This window comes from Oncorhynchus kisutch, linkage group LG23 (genome assembly GCF_002021735.2).
Source record: "Oncorhynchus kisutch isolate 150728-3 linkage group LG23, Okis_V2, whole genome shotgun sequence".
NCBI lineage: Eukaryota > Metazoa > Chordata > Actinopteri > Salmoniformes > Salmonidae > Oncorhynchus > Oncorhynchus kisutch.
In genome coordinates this window covers 35083855-35110310 of record NC_034196.2, presented here as the reverse complement: position 1 = coordinate 35110310, position 26456 = coordinate 35083855, and the positions used below count along the sequence as shown (strand labels likewise).

Below are 26456 nucleotides of genomic sequence, written 5' to 3'. Positions count from 1 at the left end.
AATCCATACAATTTTGTAACGTCGAAATGATGTGCACTTATACGCCCATCACAAAATCAGGTGAGTCCCTGGAAAGCTGAAATAATGATAATGAAATAATAATTGATGCCAGTTACTCATCAGGTTAAGCAAGCTAATGTGCGTATTATCCGATCACAAAATAAATTACCTTAACTTCCAAACCACTATGCAGTAACTGATTTATTAATTTGTTATGGGAAGATTTGTGACCCTGCGCAGTGCCTTAAATCAAGCTGACCCAGAACTGGATACAATGTCACCACATCCTAACAAAGAGACCTTTGTTAGATGAAGACAACCAGAGTTACATATAGCAGGGAGTTCATGATCAGAACACTACATGGGGGTTATATAGACGAATAAATGACTGACTATTATTTTATTAGTCATCTCAGGGATCTTACTTAAAAACGTCAGACAAGCAATTTCCAGTTTTGCTCATCACATAGAGAGGCAATAGACATTACATTTTAAAAAGTATACAAATTGTGTAGGACAACACTAAATACTACATAAAAACAACCCACAAGTTAAATGTGGCAGAGTTGCCTTTTAATACTGAACATTCTTTATTTTCCCTTTTTAGAAAAAAGCTATTTCTGAACATTTTCTACATCAACCCGGGAGAGCACTTTGATGCGTTTGGGCATGGCCACGATAATCTCCATCCCTGCCCTTTTTCTCTTCCCCGTGGGGGTGGTAACTGTTTTGACGCTAGCGTCCTTCTGAACCAGCATGGCCTCACTCTGAGCCTGGAGAACGTCCAGTTTCTGCCTGAGCTCCTGTAGGTGGTCAATGTCGTTGATCCCGCTCACATTCTCCATGATGGATTTGAGTTTGGCCACACACTCCCTCTGCAGTTCCTCCTTTTGCAGTTCCTCCCTCTCCCGCAGGCCCTGTGAAGCCTGTGGGGCCACCCACTGTGTTTGTATGCTATGCAGTTGTAACTGTGGAGTTTGAGGAGTTTGCACCAGTGGCACTGTTTCTTCAGGCCCATCCCACTGAAGAGAGACTGGGGAAGCTGGGGAGAGATGCATTAGACCATTGAGGGCTTCCTCCATCTCCTCTGTTGTGTGAGTGGTCTGTGAATGAAGCGTGAGCAGAGGGTGGTCCCTGTATTTGGGACACAGGTGCTCCCAGGTCCAGTTAGGCTCAGACCTGAAGACGTGACAGAAGTGTTCACAGGGCAGGCGCTGGTCCCTCCACACCTCACACTCACAGGAGGGCCAGGTGGACTCTGAACCGAAGCTGACCGCGTAGGACCGCGCTGCCGTGGTCTCTGCCCGACTCTTCACCCGGAAAGTGCCGTCGGCGGCGTCGCTGGCCTGCTCCACCACGATGTCGGGGTCTTGCAGGGCCGCAGACATGTTGTCCATCACCAGGGCCACCACACTCCAAGGGCGATGCCACAGGAACGGAAGCACAGTGGGGTTGAGGTTGTACTCGGCAGAGGACTGGCTGTTGAGGTCTATGTACCTGGAGATTCAGGGAGTGTAGCAGGTTTAGACTGACCAGACATCAAAACACTTACATTAAAGGGGAATTACACTCCAAAATAAAAGTTTACAAAGGTAGTCAAAATGTCAAGATGAGTCCACAGCCTACATCTTAACCCCAATGCAGAAGATAAGCACTGTAAATTATATGGTGTTTATCTTCCATAAATTTTGCAGATATCTCAACAGAAGACCACTTTTGACAGCGAATACTATTCTAAATGACATTGAATCCTATTCTAATACGAACTTACCTTTGGTGCATCTGTGGGAAGTAGTCGTCAACAAGAAACTGCAGCATTTGGCTCAGGGTGTCTTTTTTATGGACCTTCATGTTATTATGTGTGAAAAAGTCGCTCTGCATTTCCAGACCTCCGTTCACCATAGACACAAAGTTGACAATATCAACCCTCACAGCGTTCGCCCATCTCTGAATGAACAAAAACAAGAGCATGTAGCTAACTCTGTATGCGCCATCATTAGACTAGGATGCACATTATGGACCTATAGCTAGCATATTATGGATCTATAGCTAGATACTGTATCACGGATTCAGCTAGCAAAAACATAACACACTTGCTACTGCTACTTCTACAGATTGTCTACATACAGTAGGTGTGGTTTAAACATGCTGTCTGCTTCAGGATGAAAGCACCTCTAAGCACAGGTCTGAGATCTGCTTTCTGTCTAACCACCCTGACCTTCATTAATACGCAGGTTATGACACAGCTGGTCCAGGACCTGACCCCATTGCCCCTATGATTTCAGTAATTGACATGTGCACTACAAACCTTCTCCTCTGACAGCCACTTGTTAGTGAACCAGTTCTTGAAAAGTTGTCTCTTTTCCAACCAGATGGGGCTCTGCTGTAGTAGTTCTACTGCCCCCTGGTGTTGCTCTCTGGTAAGGGCACCAGCGATGGCCTTCATCATATCAAAGATCCCCTCCTGGTTGGTGATGGCTCGGGACCGGTTGCTCAGCCACTTGGTCCAGGTCCTCTCCCGCAGGTGATCGCTGAAGACTGCCTGAGCACCTGAGATTGGAATGGAAACAGTCCGTAATTAGCTAACTCTAACCACCTAATGTTCTAGTATTTAGAGTTTGTAACAGATTAAACATTTTCTTGACCAACAGGTCTTTTCAAAAGAAAATCCTGAAACTCACAGCCAACAGTGCTGAGAGCACATTATGAAGCGAACTTGCTTTTCCCACCTCATAGCTAACATTAAAACCTCACCACTGTTCACCTGTGAATGCTGCCTCCACCGCCTTCATCTCCACAGGGCAGTGTTCAGTGAGGATGTAGGCTGGGCTCCAGCCCCGGTTCCACTGCCTGAACACCCCCAGCGCATCCCCCAAGGCTTCGGCGCTCCTCGACTGCACGACAAACAGGCCCACCGGCGCCACGCTCACATTGGTGCGCACGCACAGGAAGAAGAGTGGCAGGGGGAAGCGCGTCCTCTTATAGGCCGCGTCCAGGAAGCACACCTCCATGCCATACTGCCGAAGCAACTGCCGCTGCCAGTCCGTCTGGTAGCAGAGCAACAGGTTCTCGCTCTCTGATTGAACCCTAAGCAGGAAGTTGATTCTAGGAGCTTCTGCCTTCCAATTCTCTGCCAAGGTCTAAGAGGAGGGGGGGGGGGGTGGTTATGATTAATAGCTGAGGTGAAACTTTTGCGTCCTTTCAATTATTTCAGTGCTAACCAAACTCCTTTTTGTGCCAGCGTGAGCTTTATATATGGTTGTGCGCACCTTGACTTTTGCTATAACATGTCTGTCTTATTCTAAACCACAGCAGTGATATTCCCATGAACTTAAACAACCCCAATGACGTGTCATGGAGTAATATTTATCTGTGCTCTGTTACATCACACACATGTATTAATTCACCACACCAAGTGTGTAGAAGTTTCAGACTACATACTTTCTAAAAAGCAGTTCCAGAATGAGGGGTGCTTTAGCTCTGCTGGTGTTGCTGTTCTGTCTGTTTGGGGAATGGGCTCAGGGAGAGAGTGGTGGGGTCCGAGAGCATGACATCACTCAACCCAGTTGTTGTTGTAGATTTACATAATAATGGCCAGCATCTACTGTCAACAAGTAAGGTGGCAGGTAGCCTAGCGGTTAAGAGCGTTGGGCCAGTAATAGAAAGGTTGCCGGTTAGAATCAGCCGACTAGGTGAAAAATCTGTCTGTGCCCTTTGAGCAAGGCACTTTACCCTAATTGCTCATGTAAGTCACTCTGGATGAGAGCGTCTGCTAAATTACTAAAATATAAATACAATCGCAATGGAGGCAATGACTATGTATCCAATTCAGTGACTGCGTTTAGACAGGCAGCCAAGTTCGGGTCTTTTTTTCACTAATTGGTCTTTTGACCAATCAGATCAGTTCTGAAAAAGATCTGATGTGTAAAGATCAATTAGTAAACACAACCTTTGTTGGTGGAAAAAGGAGTCTCTGGAAAGACTCCAGGATCTGGGCTGATGACAAACATTTTCAGTGGCTTTCTGCTCTTCCCATGTAAGGATAACGCACCACAAAGATGTTATGAATTTTCATTTTTCTTGAATCCGTGGAAAACTCTGCATGTGCGTTCCTGAATTGTATAATAAAGGCTTGTCAAGTCTCTTTCTATCATGCACAGAAACAGGCACTGACACACAATCATCCAAACTGAAAGCTACGGACTGGGATTTGGGAAGCTATTCAATTGTCATTTAAATTCTTGATATTTACCCATTGATTCTAGAAGAATATAACGTATGAATGCCTCATGTGCTCAGCACAACTGTCGGTTTATCCTTACCCAACATATTCACTTGCTTGATTTTGGGCATCAGGAGACTGAAAGCAATATATACTGAAAGCATGAATGTTGACATGCAGAATGTTTTGGGACTATATCAAAAAAACTAATGAAACAATAGAGTAAAATGCCCCTTTAAACAAGTGTTTCAAAGAGGGTGGGTGACATGCATACAAACTGTTCATAAATTGCAGTGAAAACATACACCTAACACTACCAGCCCCAATGGCCTTATCTCAGAAGACAATCCAAATATCTGATGAATAGGTGGGAATGATAGTGCAGCACAGCCTTCTCACCAGCAGGTTGACCAGGTCTATTTTGCTGTAGTGTTCCTCCGCGATGACCTGAGCCATGACGGCATGGATGGTTTTCTCTGTAGGGAAGAAGCGCCTCAGCGGCGGCGGGGTCGTGTCTTGGAACAGCTCCGTCCGCACGTACTGGACCATCTGGTTCTTTACCTCCTTCACCTTCCTCACCCCCTGCTGCACCAACGCTCGGATGTAACCTTTGACCCTGTCGTCCATCTGATCTGCACCCTGAGGCAACGAGGAGAGAGTGGCTTTTTTTTTTTAAGTAGGGAGAAAATACCCCTAATTTCAAGAGGTCAAGGTTTTATTACATCTGTGTACCGAACAGACATACAGGCATACAGACACTAGTTATGTAGCCTAAAGAGTCCAATGCAATAGATCCCATGGTCATAGTATAGTAATAACATAGTAATACCTTTCCAATAGGATGGCCCTTGTGGTCAGTGACACTGGGTATTTTGAGGAAATACTGTATCTTCCACTGCACCGAGGCTGGGTCTGTCTGGAGAGCTTGTTTGATGGAAATAGACATGACCCTCCTCAACCGTGATGTGTCCTTCTCCAACTGATGCAGTATGGAGCGAGCGCACACACACACACACACAGATATAATTATGTATATTAGTCTGATGTGCATTCTAATGTTGACTGTGGTGCACGGTCACTGGAGTTACATAATACACATATATAAACATAAACACAGTTTCACCCGTACCTTGAATCCAGGGAACTTCACAATGCGGCTGATTGTGAACACAGCAGGGCATGCTACTTTCTTGGTTTTCAGCAACAGGTTTCTTTTTTCCTTGCCATCTTTTTCCTGAAATATCAAAATTAAATGTTAATTGTCACATGTAAACAACTGGTGTAAACCAACAGCGACATGCTTACAGGCCCTTCCCAACAAAAAAGTAAAATAACAGAAAAACAATAAGGAATGAATACACAATGAGTAACAATAACTTTGCTATATACACGGTGTACCTGTACTGTGTCGATGTGCAAGGGTACGAGGTTATTGAGGTAGATATGTACATTTAGGTAGAGGTAAAGTAACTAGGCAACAGGATAGATAATAAACAGTAGCATCAGCGTATGTGATGAGTCAAAGGAGTTAGTGCAAAAAGGGTCAATGCAGATGGTCCGGGTAGCTATTTGATGAACTATTTAGCAGTCTTAAGGCTTGGGGGTAGATGCGGTTCAGGGTCCTGTTGGTTCAAGACTTGTTGCATCGGTACCGCTTGCCGTGCTGTAGCAGAGAGAACAGTCTATGGCATGGGTGGCTGGAGTCTGATAATTTTTAGGGGCTTCTTCTGACACTGCCTGGTATAGAGGTCCTGGATGGTAGGTAGCACTGCTACAGTGATGTACTGGGCCGTACGCACTACCCTCTGTAGCGCCTTGCGGTCAGATACAAAGCTGATGCCATACCAAGCTGTGATGCACCCAGATGCTCTCAATGGTGCAGCTGTAGAACTTTTTGAGGATTTGAGAAAATGAGTGGTAGGTAAGAATGGAATTGTTGAGATTGGTTGTGAACCTTAACTACCTTGAAGCTTTGATGGAACCAGGGTCGTATTCATTAGGCTCCATATGGAAGAAAATGTAATTAAATAGGGAGGGACAACCTTTACTCCAATAAGAAAAGCTCCTTTACATTTTCAGTGTTTTTTAACGCTTTTCCATAGTGCCCTAATGAATTCGATTTAGGTCTAGATGCAAAATACATCCTAGCTACAGATTGTTACACCTGATAATGTGATATAACCAAAGATTTAAGGATCTAGACAGCATTGGTGGAAAATTCTCTGTGCTACACCAAACGGTATCTAACCTGTAACTCCCAGTAATGGATACCAAAAATATTGTGTTCATCACATTATCTGGTGTAACAATCTCTAGCTACATGGAACACTTTAACCATTTCAGAATATCATAGATAGTAGCACCCTTTGATCCTCAAGTTCCTGCCTCTTCTTGAATCCACACTTTGCCCGGCCCCTGTGGCATCCCATCAGTTTGTGTCCGATGAACATGAAGGGTACTCTGTCAAAGGGGATACAGGGAGTACCCTTGCCGTACTTCCATTCCCAGTATAACCGGTTCTTGTGGTCCTGTGGTTTCCAACCTATTTAGCAGAACACATTGAAAGAGCCATGAGTCCAGAGGTGTATTTCTTAGTCTGATTTGTAGAAAAATATTTTCTGTTGCAAAACGTTTTGTCAACGGAAGCCGTTTACTTTCTAGGAACCAAACAGAACTAAAACGGGGAGGGACTTACCTGAATGTGTCCAATAGAAAACTACGTTTTCGTTGCAAAGCGTTTTATGTTTGGAGTAAACTGTTTCCGTTGCAAAATGCAACACAAAAACGTTTGCAATCGAATCCGACTAATGAATACACCAGTAGTTTGTGGAGGTTACATCACTACATAAGAATATTAATCAATCAATGTAGGTAACTATATAGTATGGAACTGCTGAAACATAGCCATGTTACTCTGGTGATTGTTTGCACATTCTGCAGCTTGATCAATGCACGTTTCCTACAGGCACACTCTTTGGCTAATGTCGAGAGCTAGTTTACCTTGGTCATTGAATCGCTTGTCCACACGGTAAGAAATATATTTCACACAGGTTGACTCTTCCACGTGTGAGATATGCTTATTGACCTCTTCAATTGTTTCAAATACAGCTTCGTCGCTCATTTTTATTTATAATCTGCTACCAATACATATAAACATTCAAAAAAATGTCGCTAGCTAAACTAAAGCAGTAATGTTTGCGATTATTTAATTGGTTCACGTGCGGATCAATAGACCCGCCTTCTTAAAATGGTGGTTTCTCATTGGTGTAACGCCAGTGCCGTCACTAAAATGGAAACAAACGATTGGCTTCTATTCGAAACCAATCAACCATTTTCTTACACGTCATTAGATTGCGACTCAATCACATTGAGGACAACACGCTTGACGGTACCGAATTTAAAATATTTTCGTAGCAATTTTCCTCAATGTTTCAACAGAATACAATCCGGGTTTCGAATCGTATATTTTGGCATACAAGTTATACTTTCTCGAGATCATGGACTCAGTTATCAAGGACAAGACCGCTTGCATCAGGGACCAGTCAATGGTCCTCTTCACAGTCAAGACACAGCAGTGGGCCGATTTTGCCAGTTGCTTTCAGGCAGTATCGAAGAGACGTACCTCTACATAACCAATTCTCTACCACAACACACGTCTGCATCGATTCTATTGGGAAGATTCATTCAACGCATTACCACTTGGTTTACACATGCAAGGTAATGGATGAGATTTTAAATGGAAGATAGATTTTACATCATGTTTCTACAGTGACAGTCGTAGCATGATTTGGCAATAAAGATTTGGTTGGTGAGGTGATAAAAACACTGGTACTCAGGGCCCGTATCCACAAAACATCTCAGAGTAGGAGTGTGATGAATTTTTATTTTGTATTTATTTTTATTTAACTAGGCAAGTCAGTTAAGAACACATTCTTATTTACAATGACAGCCTACCAAAAGGCAAAATACCTTCTGCTGGGATAAAAAATAATATATATATATATATATATATATATTATATATATATATATATATATATATAATATATATATATGAAAATGTACATGTATTGTTGTTGTGATGTGTGTTTTGTCCTATATTTATGTGTTTATATATATTGTAACGACCCTGGGTTTTTAAGCGCGGAAATCGACTCTGCCGCACGAGCGTGCTGGACGATAGCGTGATGGACTTCGGGTTAGAAGGTCAATTGTTCGAGACCTGCATCCTGCCTGTTTCATTACAGTATATATATATACATATAGGACAAAAAATACATCACAATAACAATACATCACGCGAAGAAGCCACAACTGTCAGTAAGTGTCCATGATTGAGTCTTTGAATGAAGAGATTGAGATCAAACTGTCCAGGTTGAGTGTTTATTTGCAGCTTGTTTCTGTCTCTTGCTGCAGCAAACTGAAAAGATCAGTTTAGCCTTTTAGATAATAATGAATACGATTATATGGATAGTTTTATAAAGTACAGATTCACCCTGACTCTTCTAATGAACTGTATCATTATTTGACTGTAAATTATCTGTATGCAGGTGTGCTCAACCAGGTCAACGAAGAGGATATCCAAGGTAGCCTATCATAAAGGTGTTGTCCTAGTGACCTGCCCAGGATGTGAAAAACACCACATTATTGCTGACAACTTGGGTTGGTTCTCTGATCTGAAGGGAAAGAGGTTGGTAGCCAAGTTAATATAGGTCTGAACATTTGACATGCATGCATTCTACAGTTGTGGCCAAAGGTTTTGAGAATGACACATATTATTTTTCACAAAGTCTGCTGCCTCAGTTTGTATGATGGCAATTTGCATATACTCCAGAATGTTATGGCGAGTGATCAGATTAATTGCAAAGTCCCTCTTTGCCATGCAAATGAACTGAATCCCCCAAAAACATTTCCACTTGCATTTCAGCCCTGCCACAAAAGGACCAGTTGACATGTCAGTGATTCTCTCGTTAACACGGGTGGGAGTGTTGAAGAGGACAAAGCTGGCGATCACTCTGTCGTGCTGATTGAGTTCGAATAACAGACTGGAAGCTTCAAAAGGAGGGTGGTGCTTGGAATCATTGTTCTTCCTTTGTTGACCATGGTTACCTGCAAGGAAACACGTGCTGTCATCATTGCTTTGCACAAAAAGGGCTTCACAGGCAAGGATATTGCTGCCAGTAAGATCAACCATTTATCGGATCATCAAGAACTTCAAGGAGAGCAGTTCAATTGTTGTGAAGAAGGCTTCAGGGCCCCCAGAGAAAGTCCAGCAAGCCTCTGGACCGTCTCCTAAAGTTGATTCAGCTGTGGGATCGGGGCACCACCAGTACAGAGCTTGCTCAGGAATGGCAGCAGGCAGGTGTGCGTGCATCTTCACGCACAGTGAAGCAAGGACTTTTGGAGGATGGTCTGGTGTCAAGGAGGGCAGCAAAGAAGCCACTTCTCTCCAGGAAAAACATCAGGGACAGACTAATATTCTTAAAAAGGTACAGGAAGTGGACTGCTGAGAACTGGGGTAAAGTCATTTTCTCTGATCAATCCCCTTTCCGATTGTTTGGGGAATACGGAAAAAAGCTTGTCCGGAGAAGACAAGGTGAGCGCTACCATCAGTCCTGTGTCATGCCAACACTAAAGCATCCTGAGGCCATTAATGTGTGGGGTTGCTTCTCAGCCAAGGGAGTGGGCTCACTCACAATTTTGCCTAAGAGCACAGCCATGAATAAAGAATGGTACCAACACATCCTCCGAGAGCAACTTCTCCCAACCATCTAGGAACAGTTTGCTGACGACCAATGCCTTTTCCAGCATGATGGAGCACCTTGCCATAAGGCAAAAGTGATAACTAAGTGGCTCGGGGAACAAAACATCGATATTTTGGGTCCATGGCCAGGAAACTCCCCAGACTTTAATCCCATTTAGAACTTGTGGTCAATCCTCAAGAGGCGGATGGACAAACAAAAAAACACAAATTCTGACAAACTCTGAGCATTGATTATGCAAGAATGGGCTGCCATCAGTCAGGATGTGGCCCAGAAGTTAATTGACAGCATGCCAGGGCGGATTGCAGAGGTCTTGAAAAATAAGGGTTAACACTGCAAATATTGACTCATTGCATCAACTTCATGTAATTGTCAATAAAAGTATTTGACACTTATGAAATGCTTGTAATTATACTTCAGTATTCCATAGTAACATCTGACAAAAATATCTAAAGACACTGAAGCAGCAAACTTTGTGGAAATTAATATTTGTGTCATTCTCAAAACCTTTGGCCACGACTGTGTTACAAGGATATGTATTATCCCTATTGATAGTGATATGCACAGAAGAGAAATGGAACTGCAGTCATAGTGAATCAGAAGTGAATCCCGTTTTAATAGGTTGTAACGTTTGTGTGGACTAAAGGGCCCTACACACTTCACGCAAATGCAGCATCATTTTCTCACACAGTTCTGGGTACTTGAGATTTGGACCAAACTATATACGATGCTCCTTTGCTCTGTTTGCATGAAGTGTGTAGCCTCCTTAAGATGAGTATTATTCCTGAATCATTATTTTTTATTATTCATGTTAGTTATTTTTCCTACAGGAACATTGAGGAAATCCTTGCAGCGAAAGGGGAGAAAGTGAAGAGGGTAGAAGAAGAGGCGGCCTTCGAGATTGTTATAGATGAGTCCGGCAAGGATACAACACAGACTGCTCAAGATGCAAAGAAATCTTCACCAGAGTCTGATGACTCAGGGAAATCATGACTAACTCTCTGTGGGTGTGGGTGTGTGTGCACACAACAAGGACATCGTTCTCTATGAGGGGAAAAATTGCTATGGAACACTTCTTTTGATATTTCTATCTCCATATTGTTTTCATAAGATGTTGATCATTTCTTATCAATTTCTTATACCAACTGAACACTACTGCCAGAATATTCCTTGGGTTTACACAAATCTTACTACTACTGCACTGATCACACTCAAACAGAAGAGGCTGATGCTTACAATTCATTTTTATTGTAAAGTTGTATGATATAAAGCATGAAGAATTAACATCCAAAGGCCCATTTAGGGCCATGGCAAACTGCCTATCATAGACCCTCTCCCTCTTCCTCCATGGTGTCCTCCAGCAGCACATGAAAGCAAAGCTGTCAATCCACATGGAAGCAGAACATAGAGTGCTCCTGTATAACAATTATCCCGTCAGGAATTAGTCGAACAGTCATTGAACGAATGGGATTCACAGTAATACATTAGTCTGAAAATGTTCAATCATGAGCCCCAGTTCTGGAGCCCCTATCCTCTCATCACAAGCCCAAGCACTTACCTCATCTGCTCTTCTGTGTTTTCCTCTTCCTGCCTCCCTCCCTTTCATCCTTTTCTATTGATGCTTCAACAGATAAAGAGACCTCATATGCCACAATCTGTTTCAGGAAAAACACATCTGAAAGCCCACTCACTTGAGGTGAATAATCACATGAGATCAGGAATTAGTGTTGAAGTGTAGTTGAAAGACGTTGCATAAATGCACTTCTATCAACACTAATACAGTTGTCTACAGAGAACAGGCTTTGATAGTAAACACTTACCTAATGTAGTCATCCAGCTGTGCTCCTCCTCCAACCCTCCCATCCTTTCCAATTGATGCTTCAACAGATCTGTTTCTTTGGCTGCTCTTTTCATCTATCTCAGACTTGAACAGGCTTAGAAAGAGGACAAAAGGAAGCCAAAGCAACTTTAACTTGACCTTTTATCCCATGGTCCTTCCTGATTCTGTCCATCAGAACTTGAATTCTATATCTCCTACTTCCCTCCTGATAAACCACTCTGGTCTCTCTTCCTCCTCTCTCATGTTTCCTCCTCTTCACCCTCATGCCTGGCTTCCTTATAATTTGTTCCTCCTTTTGCTTATTTTCTCGTTTTTTGTTTGTTTTTTTCTCTTTAAAAAACCTAATTTGTTGTTGTTTATTTACATCTATCAACATACCTAGGAGCATTGACTTGTACATTTCTTCTTTTGTCTGCTCCCTTTCTTTTGTCATCTACTGAAAAGTTGTCGATGCCTCGTCCGCCGCTTTCTTCTGCTTCTTCCTTGTTCTCCTCTTTGCAGACTGTGCGTGAGCGGTCTCTGGACGCTGCTCCCTCTCTTCCCTCCGCACAGAGGCGTCAGATGTAGACGCTGTGACCTCGTATGCCACCACCTGTTTTGCTCTCTGTGTCTGTCCTTTTTTCTGACACAGCGCACGTCTCTTTTCTCTTTCAATCTGTGCATTCCTCTCTTCTCTCTCATACAGTTTCTCCATCTCCATCTTGAACCTGGCCTCGTGATCTTTTATTCTTTGAAGCTCTGCTCTCTTCTTATCCTCGTCCCGTATCCTTGTCTGCCTTTTCTGTTCCTCCTTCTCTTGTTCCTGCTGTATCTTCAATCTCCTTTTCTGTTCCTCTTTCCTCCTCTTCTCTTCTTTCTCTCGTGCCTTTTGCTGCATCTCCAACACCTTCATTCTCTCCTTTTCCCTGTTCCTCTCCTCCTCCATCCTCTGTTTCTCCATCTTTTTCTCTTCCTCTGCCCTCTTTTTCTCTTCTTTTGCACGGGCCTTCTGTTGCATCTCCTGCTGCTTTCTTTCTTTTTTCTCTCGCTTTTTCTCTTGCTCTTGTCTCTTTTTCTCATGTTCGATCTTTAGTTTCATCTCTGCCTTCTCCCTTTTCCTCTGCTCCTCTAACTTGTTTTTTTTCTATATTTTCTGTCCTTTTCCTTTCCTCCTCATTCAATTTCTTCTGCCTCTTTTCCCACTTTTTGAGCTCTTCGTCCCTGGCTTTTTCCTTCCTCCTTTCAATCTTCATCATCTCTTCATTTCTCTTAGCCTCATACTTGAAATATTTGATCCTGTCTGCGTAGCTCATGGCATTAAGTTCTTCTATCCCTCGGCTCGCCATCATAGACATTGCATTGGCGGTTGCAAATCTCCCTTCCATTTTACCACTATCAATCTCCTTCCTGTCCCTCTTACCATAAGGATCCCTGTGTAGACATCTCTGCTGTTGTCCACTCATGCTCTCCTCACTTTCACTACTCCCCTCCTGACTTGTGTCCTCACTCACACTCTGAGACACATCATCCTCAGACGAGCACGAGGGAGTCACAGCATTCTCAGTGATGACGCGGAGCGCCTTGATGTAGTCAGCTTCTGTGTTCACTCTGTGAGCGAGCGGGCACAGCTCCTCGTAAATGGATTTCCATGTGAGTGACTCCTCACAAACGTCGTCAGGCAGGTATAGATCAGATGATTGCCTCTTGAGCACATTCACAACCTCTGCCAGGTCCTGCTGGGTGTCCCCCTGAGTGTCCTCTCGGGCGGCCACTGGCGTGGCCGGGCGCTCGGGGGCTGTGGCAGGGGTATTAGATCGTTTTACTGCAGAGGAGCAGGAGGCCTCAGTGTCATCGTTCTTGTCATCGTTGTGTGCCATTTTCTTCAGAATCTCTTCCTTTCTCTTTTGGGCCATCCTCTCTTTCAGCTGTGCTTTATACATGTTTGCAATTTCTGCTCCTCTCCGTTGAACTTCCTCAGAAAATTCCTCAGACGATGCAGTCTCTGGCCTCTTAACCTCATCCTTGACCTTTGCCTGGCCAGTCAATGGGGACCTGGGGTGGACCTGCGGATGGGTCTGTCTCATCCGGGCAGGAGGGCCGGAAGCCAGGAGGTGGGATGGGACAGCAAATCGGTGTGAAGCGTGTGGGTGTGACGTCTTGGACGGAGAATGAGGCCATTTATCAGGGGAGTTGCAGCTCTGTGTGTCCAGAGGGGGAAAGATTGAGTGTTTCTTAGGTGGGTCCTTCTGGGTGCCGGCAGCATGCTGGTCAGGCTCCGATTGGCTGTTGGCGAGGTACCTGTGGTGGTTGTACCAGGGGAAAGCTGGCAGTGTCGGGGAGACGGGACAAATAATGGAGGAGGTGGAGCGCTGCTTGATCACCCCTTTATCCACCCCAATCTGTATGATGACAGACACACTTTTATTACTTAATAGCTTGATGGTTATTGTTATTACTATCTTAAAACAATTACATGTGTATGGGTAATAAATATCATAGAGAAAACACGTTTTATTACTGTATATTAGCCTATTAGGAAAATGGGAAGGTCCACACTTTTGGAATCATTCCAATTCAGAAATTCTTCCATTCCTTTACAACTTTATTCTAAGAATGCACACCTTCCTAAGAATACTACCATTGCAGAACACAGGCCTTCCTCAGAATACTACCATTGCAGAATGCAGACCTTCTTAAAAATAGTACCAGTGCAGAATGCAGATCTTCTTAATAATACTACCATTGAAGAATGCAGACCTTCTTAATAATACTACCAGTGCAGAATGCAGACCTTCTTAATAATACTACCAGTGCAGAATTCAGACCTTCCTGAGAATACTACCAGTGCAGATTGCAGAACTTCTAAATAATACTACCAGTGCAGAATTCAGACCTTCCTGAGAATACTACCAGTGCAGAATGCAGACCTTCCTGGGAATACTACCAGTGCAGAATGCAGACCTTCCTGAGAATACTACCAGTGCAGAATGCAGACCTTCTTAATAATACTACCAGTGCAGAATGCAGACCTTCTTAATAATACTACAAGTGCAGAATGCAGACCTTCTTAATAATACTACCAGTGCAGAATTCAGACCTTCCTGAGAATATTACCAATGCAGAATGCAGAGCTTCTTAATAATACTACCAGTGCAGAATTCAGACCATCCTGAGAATACTACCAATGCAGAATGCAGACCTTCCTAATAATACTACCAGTGCAGAACACAGGCCTTCCTCAGAATACTACCATTGCAGAATGCAGACCTTCTTAAAAATACTACCAGTGCAGAATTCAGAGCTTCCTGAGAATACTACCAGTGCAGAATGCAGACCTTCCTGGGAATACTACCAGTGCAGAATGCAGACCTTCCTGAGAATACTACCAGTGCAGAATGCAGACCTTCTTAATAATACTACCAGTGCAGAATGCAGAACTTCTTAATAATACTACCAGTGCATAATGCAGACCTTCTTAATAATACTACCAGTGCAGAATGCAGACCTTCTTAATAATACTACCAGTGCAGAATGCAGACCTTCTTAATAATACTACCGGTGCATAATGCAGACCTTCTTAATAATACTACCAGTGCAGAATGCAGACCTTCTTAATAATACTACCAGTGCATAATTCTGACCTTCCTGAGAATACTCCCTATGCAGAATGCAGACCTTCTTAATAATACTACCAGTGCAGAATGCAGACCTTCTTAATAATACTACCAGTGCAGAATGCAGACCTTCTTAATAATACTACCAGTGCATAATTCTGACCTTCCTGAGAATACTCCCTATGCAGAATGCAGACCTTCTTAATAATACTACCAGTGCAGAATTCAGACCTTCCTGACATTAACTGATTTTTACTAAGTGAAAATTATGGGACAACAAGAAAGACATGTATTCATAAGAAAGACTCTATGTGTTGTAAATTCAATGTAGATTCCAGTTTCAAATGGTAGACATTGTAACTCTTCAGGATGTGGCAGAGTATGAAAACTTTGCACTGTCTCTGATGCTGGTGTTTTTTTTCTCCCACTCATTATGACATCACTGTGACATCATATGGTGGACATTTTCCCTGAGTTTGGCATCTCTGGGGATAATATGCTGTGTGCAGACCACTGTCACACATATGCACTAGTGCAATCATTGTATTTCCTCCTGCATGAATGTATAATTGCAACATTACATCATTTTTACAATTGTGTGTCTTCCTATGGGACTCCCAATCACGGCCGAATGTGACACAGCCTGGATTCAAACCAGGGACTGTAGTGACGCCTCTTGCACTGAGATGCAGTGCTTCAGACCGCTGCACCACTCGGAAGGCCAATATCAACGCATCTTCAAAGAATTTACTGAGTTACAGTCCATATATAGGCCAATTGAAATGAATGAATTAGTCCCTAATCTATGTATTTCACATGACTGTACAGGGGTGCATCCATTGGGTGGGCCTTGGAGGGCTCACCCACTTGCAGCCAGGCCCAGTCAATCAGAATGAGTTTGTCCCCATAAAAAGGCATAATTATATGCAAATACTTGTCAGCCTCCCTCCCAGCATGGCTACAAATTCTCTAAAAGGATGTTCGAGGCACCTTATGGTTGAAAAATTTAAAAATATTTTTTATTTCATCTCATGAAACATGGGACCAACACTTTACATGTTGTGTGTATATTTTTGTTCTGTGTACATTTCCAAGGCAACAAATCCTCTAAAACTAACCTTCTCTGGGGTAAGCTAACTCTGAGCTTTCTCATATATCCTGAATGAATTGTCTGATTTGCGAGTTAAGGACCAATGAAATCAGATCGATAGGAGTGGGGGAAAAAGGGGCTTGTGCATTGATAAGCACCTCAAAATAAGTTAACAATAGGTCATAAAATATGTCACTTTTGCCCATAAGATGGCTCTAATTTGGACTATTTTCAAATAGCCTGATGAAATTTACAATAACTTTTCAGGAGTAAAGACATCCCCATATATAGGTTCAGTTTGCTCCAAGCAGAACTGGGCTAGGCGATGCAAACTTCTGTGCTCACACTCCCTAAAGACCTTCGCTTGAAAAACTAGAAGAAAGAGCCAATATTACTGTTTGTCTATTTTGAGCCACTGTAGTAACAATATAGCCAGAAACACTTCCTCAAAATAGATACATCAAGAAATCTATATTGAATTCCTTACGTTTTTGCAGAGGTCTTAGTTGTTCAATTACACATCAGTTTAGTGCAGTAATTCTCAAGTGAATGATAGCAAACACTTCATTGAAGAATCCCGTCCATAGTTCCCACCCCTACTGTAAACCAATCACTGATGAAGGGGTGTAGACTTTGACTACTAAACTTCCACTTGCCTCAACAAATAAACTGGTGCACGCGAACAGTTGAAAATAACCTACCGAACACCAAAATGAACAAAAACTTCACAAAATGTATAAGCTTAAAGTGTTTTGACTGGGAAGCATGTGACAGCCTTTTACGGAAGGTGGACGAGCAAAATCCACCATCGTAGTACGAATGAAGCCTGAGCTGGAATGTGAAGCTAACTGAAGCTGGCTAGATAAAAAAAAAAACCTGGGTAGATCTAGCTTGCTTCTTGGTATACCACTCTGGGAACACCCTGGACTTACGACATGGGCTCTATGCTACATAATGGACAGTACTGTTCACTACATGGATGCACATTACCACTGTCTATACTGCACTATACATGAACACTAACACTGTCTACACGGTTTCCCACAGCAGATATTTATTTTCTGTCAATGGGGAGCCCACCATCATAGCCAAGATCCACAACAAGATATCAGAGATGGGCCAGAGAACACACAGGATTGAACTAAACATCTAGAAAGTCTGACCGCTCTACAACTGTGGCTGTATGACATGCCGTACTCTTTGTGAACAGACGGCATCAGATACATGGCCTACACATACTAAGACAGAGGAGCGCTGTTCTGCTGTCTCAGATGCTTTATCTGAGGTTGATGTGTCTTTCTGTCAATAGCGTGTAACTGCAGCCCATATCTCGGGGTGTCCCTGCATGAGGGCATTCCTGCATCTGCTACATTATACACAGTACTGTTCACTATATACTATGGATGCACATTAACACTGTCTATAATGCACAATCTGTTGTTGAGGTTGATGACTTAAAAACAAGTGCTCCCAACTGCATCTGTTCTGGTGACACAGGAGTTTGAAGTGGAGGGAGTACAGGGCTTAGCATGTCCCTCAAGGAGGCTAAAAAAATATTTTGACTTGGAAAAGTTGAATATTTTCAGGAGTCAGGTAATTGTTTAAGGGAGGAGGATTGGATGGAAAGAGAGCAGGTTGAAAAGACTGAGGGAGGCAGAGGATGGGTTTGTATCTGTTGAAGATAGCAATGAGAAGGGAGAGGGAATGTCGAGGAAGATTGGTATCAAGTTGAAACAGAGTGGGCCGGACACCAGTTTGAGTTCTGGAGGTGAAATGGAAGGGGTAGAAGGTGTTGTGAGGAGCTTGGAGCCCAAGCCTTCCATTGATGGGCATGGCTATGATAAAGATACGATTGGTTCAGTGGGAGTAAGATTTTTGAAGAAGGTGGAACCAGGCCTTTTGTCTGATCCATGGTCGGTTTCAAGTTGGGTGGAAAAGATGGTGGGTGCCATTGAGTCGGTGAAGGTAACCCTGAGTGGAGGTGTCTGGTGCGAGAGAAGCAGGTTGAGGTGGCCAGGGTCATTGTAGTGAAGAAGATGTTGTATGCAGAGGAAGTGGAGGGTGGATCAAGGGTGAGGGATTCTGAGAGGATCCCTGAGAATAGTAGATCTTTGCCAGAACAGAGGGATAGGCCAATGAGTGATATATGTTTCAGTGAGTTTGGCTTAGCATTCATAGCCATTGTTATCTGCTGTACTGCAGAGATGACACGTAAGTCATAGAAAATAGATGTTGTGGTGGCAGCTGCAGAGAAGTACTTGGGGGTATGAGATTAGATTTCAGAAGAGTTACAGGGTTGTGTTGAGTTGTAGTGTCCCGTCCTCTCGGGTCGTTGGCCTGGGGTAGGATAAGGCAGGGTTAAAGTAGTGGAATAAGGTGATGGGTTTTAATGAGTGTAGGGTTAGTTAGAAGGGTCATTAAATATATATATATATATATATTTTTTTTCTTCACATTTCCCCTTTCCAATTTTGTTTCACAAAGGTAATGGATTCATACAATAGTTCAGTAGAGGGCGATAATGCAGAAGCAGAAGAAGAAGAATGCACCTGTTCTTTTGTGATTGCTGCCCTGCCCACTATTTAACTGGAAGGAGAGCTTTTCCACACGATTGTTTATGCTTTTTCTTTGGTTGTTTTTTCCCAAATCTTGGGGGACAATTGTTGTTGCAACATGGTTTGGTTTCTGATTCTCATCTGGTTTGTCCAAGGTAGGACCAGTCATTTTGGTTATGTGACATCCTGCTCTTGAGTGTTTTCCATTTGAGGTAGGCCAGGCCGGCCCCACTGCGGACGCCGATTGGTTCACCATGTTATTATCTAACATGTATTATGTTCCCCTTGTGTATTTCAGTGGGCAGTGTTCCCATCACCAATTTCACAAATGCTACTACTTCAAATGCTACTTTCCCTGCCACAGGTAGGCAGGCCTGCATTTGGGACCAGTCATTTTGTTAGATGACAGGCTGAAAGCTAGGCCTGTTTTCCATGTATATTTAATGTAGGCCAGCCTCACTGCAAAACTGTTCTGTTCCTCTTTTATAATATTTTCTTTCTGTATTTCAGTGGACAATTCTACAAACCCCAACAATTCTACAAATGTGACTTTCACTGCCACAGGTAGGCCTCTTCTGTGATTCTAAAGTCAATCTCTTGGGCTGATGGGGCCTAAAGAAACAATTCAATCTGTTGTCTTCAAGTTTATGGCTTGTCTATCAATAAACATAATGATATTACAAAATAAGTTTGTTCACAATTTCTTTTAGGTTCCACTGCCTCAATGGGGACACGCCAAAGACAAAATGATTGGCTTAAAACGCCTGAAACCAGAGAAGGTAACGCATTCATTAGATGAAGCGCACAATCCTGGACCTCTACCATGAGGTCTGGACTTTAATGGCACTGGAGGTAGTGACTTGTAACTAGTGCATGTCATGTCAGTGTTTCAGACCATCTCTCTCTGTTACAGAGGACTTACAGTTCGACCTTGCTATCATGGAGGGAGACATTCTGGTGTCGGTGAGTCTGTTATCCCTGCTTTCTGTTCTGTTACTGCATCTTTTAGACTGATGAATCTAATTGATACCACCTTCTGATATACACAGCCTGAAGCTAATGACTCCAAAATCATTCAAGCCAGATTGTTGAACAGAATTACATTTGAACGTGCTCTACCGGTTGTCCATGGTGTTGGTCCTTCAGATGGTTGCAATTTGAGCCAATATATCCACAGGAAAATATACAATGCATGCATAATAACTGAAGTGCCAGGTGATAGAAATTCCAACTTCAGTACCGCCACTCTAAAAAGTTGTGTTAACAGTACTTTCCTGTGGATTACTTTTAACCATCCGAAGGATCAACACCACGGACCACCAGTAGAGTAAGTTTCAATGTCATTTTATTTAACATTCTGTCTTGTAAAGAAACCTTTAGTGATTTTGCAGTCATTAATTTCAGTCTGTGTATACCAGAAGCTGGTACAGCGCCTTCTGAAAGCATCATACCCCTTGACTTATTTTACATTTTGTTGTTACAGCTTGAATTCAAAATGGATTGAATACAAATTCTAACCCATCTACACAAAATAGCCCATAATGAAAATGTTTGCTAGTTTATTGAAAATGAAATGCAGGAATATCTCAACTAGTCGCATCCCAGAGTCAATACTTTGTAGAAGCACCTTTTGGCAGCGATTACACCTGTGAGTCTCTCTGGGTAAGTCTAAGATCTTTCCACATCTGGATTGTGTAACTTCTCAATCTAATCAAAATTATTCAAGCTGTCAAATTGGTTGTTGATCACTACTAAACAACCATGTTCAGGTCCTGCAGTAGATTTGTCAAAACTGTAACTTGGCCACTCGGGAACATTCTGTCTTGGTAAGAAACTCCAGTGCAGATTTGCACATGTGTTTTAGGTTATTGTCCTGCAGAAAGGTGAATTGTGCTCCCAGTGTCTGGTAGAAAGCAGACTAAACCAGGATTTCCTCTAGGATCTTGCTTGTGCTTAGCTGATAACTCCCCAGTCCGCAACGATTACAAGCATACCCATAACATGATGCATCCATCACAATGCTTGAAAATATGAAGTGGTACTCAGTAATCTGTTGGATTTGCCTGTCATTACACTTTGTATTCAGGACAAAGATAATTGCTTTTCCATATTATCTGCAGTATTACTTTAGTGTCTTGATGCAAACAGGATGCATGTTTTGGAATAATTTTATTCTGTACAGGCTTCCTTTTTACTGTCAATCAGGTTAGTGTTGTAGAGCCATTAAAGTCTAACTGTTTTATAGTCCCTATTGGGCTCATGGTGAAATCCCTGAGCGGTTTGCTCCTTCTCTGGCAACTGACTTAGGAAAGACACCTGTGTTCTTTGTATGGACTGGGTGTATTGAAACACCATCCAAAGTGTAATTATTAACTTCACCACGCTCAAAGGGATCTTCAATGTCTGCTTTCTTTTTTAACCCATCTACCAATAGGTGCCTTATGCAAGTTTCTGAAACCAACAGGACATTGTAGGTAAATCTGTTTGAAATGCACTGCTTGTTTGAGACCTTACAATTATCTGTATGTGTGGGTTACAGAGATGAGGTAGTCATTCGAAATTCACGTTAAATACTATTGCACAGTGAATCATGCAAATAATAGATTTGTGTGACGACAATCAATTTAAATCGTAGTGGCATGATTTTAGTTGATTTTAATTTTCTTCTAAAAGATCTTAAAATATATATATTAGTTTACAAAACATGAGGAACACCTAATATTGAGTTGCACACCCCTTTGCCCTCAAAAGCCTCAATTCGTCAGGGCATGGACTCTACAAGGTGTCACCCATTCCACAGGAATGCTGGAATGCTGATTTTCAATTATGTTCAGACATTCAAACGTTGCTCAACTTTTATCCAACGTGTGCCATGAAAAGGCACCCCACAGCATCACACCACCACTGCCACCCACCAGCCTGCAATGTTGACAACCATCATGATGGCTGCATGTGGTTTTCTTCATACCCTAGTCCTCCCATCAGCGTGAAATTGCAACAAAAAAAACGGGATTCATCAGACCAGACGTTTTTCCAAATCTCCTGTGTGCAGTGTTTCCTTAGTCCACTGCAACATGTTTTTTTGCTGAAAGAAGTGGTACTCTGTAAGGTTGTCGGCTGCCATACCCCATTTGTGTCAAGATTCTACGAGTTGAGCATTCTTTGGGCACAAATGTTTTACTGGACGGTCAATTGAATATAACTGTAGCCCGTCTGTTGCTCTGCACAATTCGTGTCACCCATTTTCGACCACTGGACTGCCATTGGCTGGATGTCCTTTGGGTGGTGGACCATTCTTCACACACACTGGAAACTGAGTGTGAAATACCCAGCAACGTTGCAGTTCTTGACACACTCAAACTGGTGAGCCTGGTACCTACCATACCCTGATCAAAGGTACTTCAATATTTTGTCCTGCCTTTTCACCCTCTGAATGGCATATATACATGATCCATGTCACAAGGCTTAACAATCCTCCTTTAACCGGTCTCTTCATATACACTGAACAGGTGACCTCAATAAGGATCATAGCATTTACCTGGTCAGTCTGTCATGGAAAGTAAGCTGTATATTGCTCCATAGTTTTTTTTTCTTCTACATACTTAGTCTGGTTTTAGTCATTTAAGGTAGTACTGAAATGGTTTTACCATTTTTAGAATTTAAAAACATTCATAGGGGAAATGCAGAAATAACAATTTAATTAATCGGAGGCCTATGCTGTCTCGCGACAGCTGGATTTAAGACTAGGTGTTTTGTCCTACAGGAAGACCGATTAGCTGTGAAGTTACTTTGGCCTGAGAAAGATGGCGTCGCTTCTATCCCCTACAAGATCAACGATTATCTGGGTGAGTGTCGACTACAGTAGGAGAGATGAACACTAACACTAGATGTTTTCTAATACAGTGAGAATGATATGCACCGTCTAATGGTAGATTGTCTCTGATCCACACTGGACAGAAAGGTAACTATACTAGCAGCGTTCAAGATGATTTCAGACCAGACGTGTATCCTCTTCCATGAATACACCAATGAGATTAACTACATAGACATCATCTCTGGGACAGGGTGAGTCCAAAGTGGACACATTAACACATTCTCTCCTTCCCAGCAGTTTAGCTAACTACCAACCTCTCCTTCCTTTTTCCTGTGTTCAATCCTTTTATTTTTATCTTCCTGTCATATCCCCTCTTTCTCCTCCATTTCTCTCCTTCTCTCACCTTTCTCTTTCTTCACTCAACTCTAGCTGTGCGTCGTATGTAGGTTTTCAGGGCGGGGCCCAGTCGCTGTACTTCGGTAGAGCCTGTAACGTGGGGAACCTGTGCCATGAGCTGATGCATGCCCTGGGCCTGCACCACGAGCACACACGGCCAGACCGTGACCAATACGTCACCATACAGTGGGACAACGTGGTCCCAGGTTACTCACACCAACACAACATACTAAACCACCTCACGGGCATTACATGTGGATCAGGGGCAGGGCTGGTCAATTTGTCCCCTGAAGAGCTGCAGTGTGTAGGATTTAGTACTAGCCCAACACTAACATACCTGATTCAGCTTTTTGTGGTCTGGAGTGAAGACTGTACAGAACTAACTATTGACATTTAGTATTTTATTAGGTACTGCCTAAGCAGCAGCTACTCTTCCTGGGCTCCACACATGAAACACTACATAACATTTAATAGACAGTGCACCACAAGGACAGAACAACATGAGTTTAAAATAAGAATAGTCTTTCATACATTTATGCCTTAACGTTCCATTTATCATGTACTTATTATAACGGAAATACTGCAGCTAGTCATTTCCCCATACATTGCAACCCTTTTCTCTACTGTTGAAATTGCTTTGTCTAAGCAGGTCCTGATAGCTTAACCATAGCAACCTTGAATCCTGATCTCCTAATCTCACAGTACCAGTTCTGTCAACACCAGAGAGAATCTTACACCAGTAACCATCAGTGTTCTACAGTTTGAGACCAATACTATTTATTTCACTGACTAACTTCCAATTATGTAGAATATAACTGAATTCATTAACTCCTGCGAATTTCCCCTGGCATGATTGCAGCAACCTTGTTCGCTAAATTTGCCTGACGCGAATAACGACATTGTCATCTACAGTTGCCACCCGTAATGGGTATCCTGGGATAACATGTAAGCTCGTTTTGAGGGCAGTTTTGTTACATTACCACCCGCAATGGGTTTCATTAGGTAAGATGAAATATTCATGCCTTGAATCATGTAGAGTTTCCTCCTGCTAGAGGTTCAACTTAATGGTTTCCATCTCAACTTGTATACAATTCCATTTTCATTCCCCTATATCACATTCACACCCAGCAGTGTCCACCAGTCACATCTGCCTCTTGTAACTCTTTTAACTTCCAGGAAAACAAGAGAACTTTAAGGTGAAGAAAGGAGACACTCAGGACCTGCCCTATGACTACGACTCCATAATGCACTACGGAACGTCAGTCACACTGCTCTGCTCCTTATTCCCACTAAAGTCCTAATTTCACTCACCTTGTTTTTAAACTGCTAGCAATAAGTAAATATTAGTTTTACTGTGACTGTGTACGGTATCCAGCTCCAGTAACATTTCCCTGTGCGTACAAAATGGTTCCCTCTTTAGGTCACTATTTTAACCTGGGCTCTGGTCAAACTATGTGCACTATATTGGGAATAGGGTGGCATTGTGGCGCAGTCCTTGTGTTAAAGTAGCAAGTCCTCTAATCCCCCATTGTTGGATTTCTCCTGGCAGAAACTACTTCTCATCAAACCGGAACCCCACTATTGACGCCAAGCAGAGGGGAGTCCAGATTGGACAAAGAAATCACCTGAGCCCCCTGGACATAACACGCCTTAACAAACTCTATCAATGTGGTAAAGGCATGCACACAGACAGACAGGAAAAATATCAGAATTGGGATGCCTTTGTAAATGCAGTCATTATCGCACTGTATTCTAACCATGTTCATGTCCTGTTACAGAATAACAATGCACAATTTATGACTTATTACACCATCGAAGAAGATTTCAACACCGCTGCTGTCGACTGAAGATTCCAACACAAATGGCACTGACATTTTAACTTCTCAACAATGAATAAGTTGAACAAGTCCCTTAAAGCTTTCTGATGTATTGTACGTGTGTTCAGCAGCAGGTAGTTTAATTTGTCCTGTGTGCTCTTGCTGCCTTGAATTAGGCCTATTCCACTACACTTGTCTTGGAAATAAATAAAATGATCTAGACTGAAAATAATCCAGTCAGTGGGATGTTTCTTGCAGTGTTCTATTTCATTCTATAATGGACCTTCTAAGCTATGCTCATCATGCATCCCAAGATGGGATCAGAGATGAAGTAGATCTAGCATTGCAGGAGAGATGACTTAATTTAATGGTGATTAAGGTATAAAACTTGGCTGACTAGCTAGGCAACAAATTATTTAAAATTGATGCTGTAACAGGACTTAGACAGCAGGGATCATAGTCACCAAAATTAGAATGTCACCCTCTGGAAGGGTGTGCTACGAAACCTGTGAGTTGACGAGAACTTTGGCGAACTCTTGAGCTCAACCATGTATGTGGCTCCCCATTTAGCAAGGAATACTAAACAAATATACATAAAGATGTCTAGATGCACTACTGTTCAGAAGTTTTGGGTCACTTGAAATGTCCTTGTTTTTGAAAGCCTTTTGTTCATTAAAATATCAACGTGATCAGAAATAGTGTAGACAATGTTGTGTGGAATATCTACAGTTGAAGTCAGTTCACATACGCCTTAGCCCAATACATTTCAACAAGGTTTTCAAAAATTCCTGACTACTTAATCCTAGTAAAAATTCCCTGTCTTTGGTCATTTAGGATCCCCACTATATTTTAAGAATGTGAAATGTCAGCATAATCAAGATTTCAGCATTTATTCCTTTCATCACATTCCCAGTGGGTCAGAAGTTTACATACAATCGATTAGTGTTTGGTAGCATTGCCTTTACATTTTTAAAGTTGGGTCAAACATTTTGGGTAGCCTTCCACAAGCTTCCCACAATAAGTTGGGTGAATTTTGGCCCATTCCTCCTGACAGAACTGTTGTAACGGAGTCCGGTTTGTAGGCTTACTTGCTCGCACACACTTTTTCAGTTCTGCCCACAAATGTTCTGTAGGTTTGAAGTCAGGGCCTTGTGATGGCCAGTCCAATAACTTGACTTTGTTGTCCTTAAGCCATTGTTCCACAACTTTGGACGTATATGCTTGGGATCATTGTCCAGTTGGAAGTTGCGACCAAGCTTTAACTTCCTGACATGTCTTGATGTTGCTTCAATATATCCACATTTTACCCTCACTCATGATGCTATCTATTTCGTGAAGTTCACCAGTCCGTCCTGCAGCGAAGTACCC

General features: G+C 42.5%; 2 protein-coding genes and 1 non-coding gene across 6 annotated transcripts; 2 read left to right on the top strand and 1 right to left on the bottom strand.

The window, feature by feature from the left end:
- Positions 1 to 153: 153 nt before the first annotated feature.
- Positions 154 to 7437, bottom strand: LOC109868766 (uncharacterized). The gene is made up of 9 exons (XM_031802332.1): positions 7223 to 7437; positions 6586 to 6764; positions 5352 to 5456; positions 5052 to 5201; positions 4622 to 4861; positions 2765 to 3140; positions 2309 to 2550; positions 1772 to 1947; positions 154 to 1497 (listed from the first exon to the last, which is right to left on the bottom strand). Exons 1-9 carry the CDS (start codon positions 7341 to 7343, stop codon positions 615 to 617), a joined length of 2472 nt encoding a protein of 823 aa, XP_031658192.1. The 5' UTR covers positions 7344 to 7437; the 3' UTR covers positions 154 to 614.
- A 13-nt stretch (positions 7438 to 7450) lies between these two features.
- On the top strand, positions 7451 to 10378 carry LOC109868713 (uncharacterized). The gene is made up of 3 exons (XR_004204949.1): positions 7451 to 7939; positions 8772 to 8911; positions 9149 to 10378. It is a non-coding gene; the product is annotated as an uncharacterized LOC109868713 (transcript).
- Positions 10379 to 19081: 8703 nt separating this feature from the next.
- On the top strand, positions 19082 to 25334 carry LOC116356552 (high choriolytic enzyme 1-like). 4 transcript variants are annotated; one of them, XM_031802337.1, is made up of 11 exons: positions 19082 to 19216; positions 19360 to 19425; positions 19572 to 19625; positions 19772 to 19840; positions 19975 to 20024; positions 22825 to 22906; positions 23039 to 23126; positions 23305 to 23477; positions 24448 to 24529; positions 24821 to 24942; positions 25050 to 25334. In XM_031802337.1, the coding sequence occupies exons 1-11, from the start codon at positions 19180 to 19182 to the stop codon at positions 25052 to 25054; spliced, it is 828 nt and encodes a 275-aa protein (XP_031658197.1). In that variant the 5' UTR covers positions 19082 to 19179; the 3' UTR covers positions 25055 to 25334. The 4 variants fall into 4 exon arrangements, with proteins under 4 accessions (XP_031658197.1, XP_031658195.1, XP_031658198.1 ...); XM_031802335.1 differs by having other exon boundaries at positions 23012 to 23126; XM_031802336.1 differs by having other exon boundaries at positions 19083 to 19216; positions 23036 to 23126.
- Positions 25335 to 26456: the final 1122 nt, after the last annotated feature.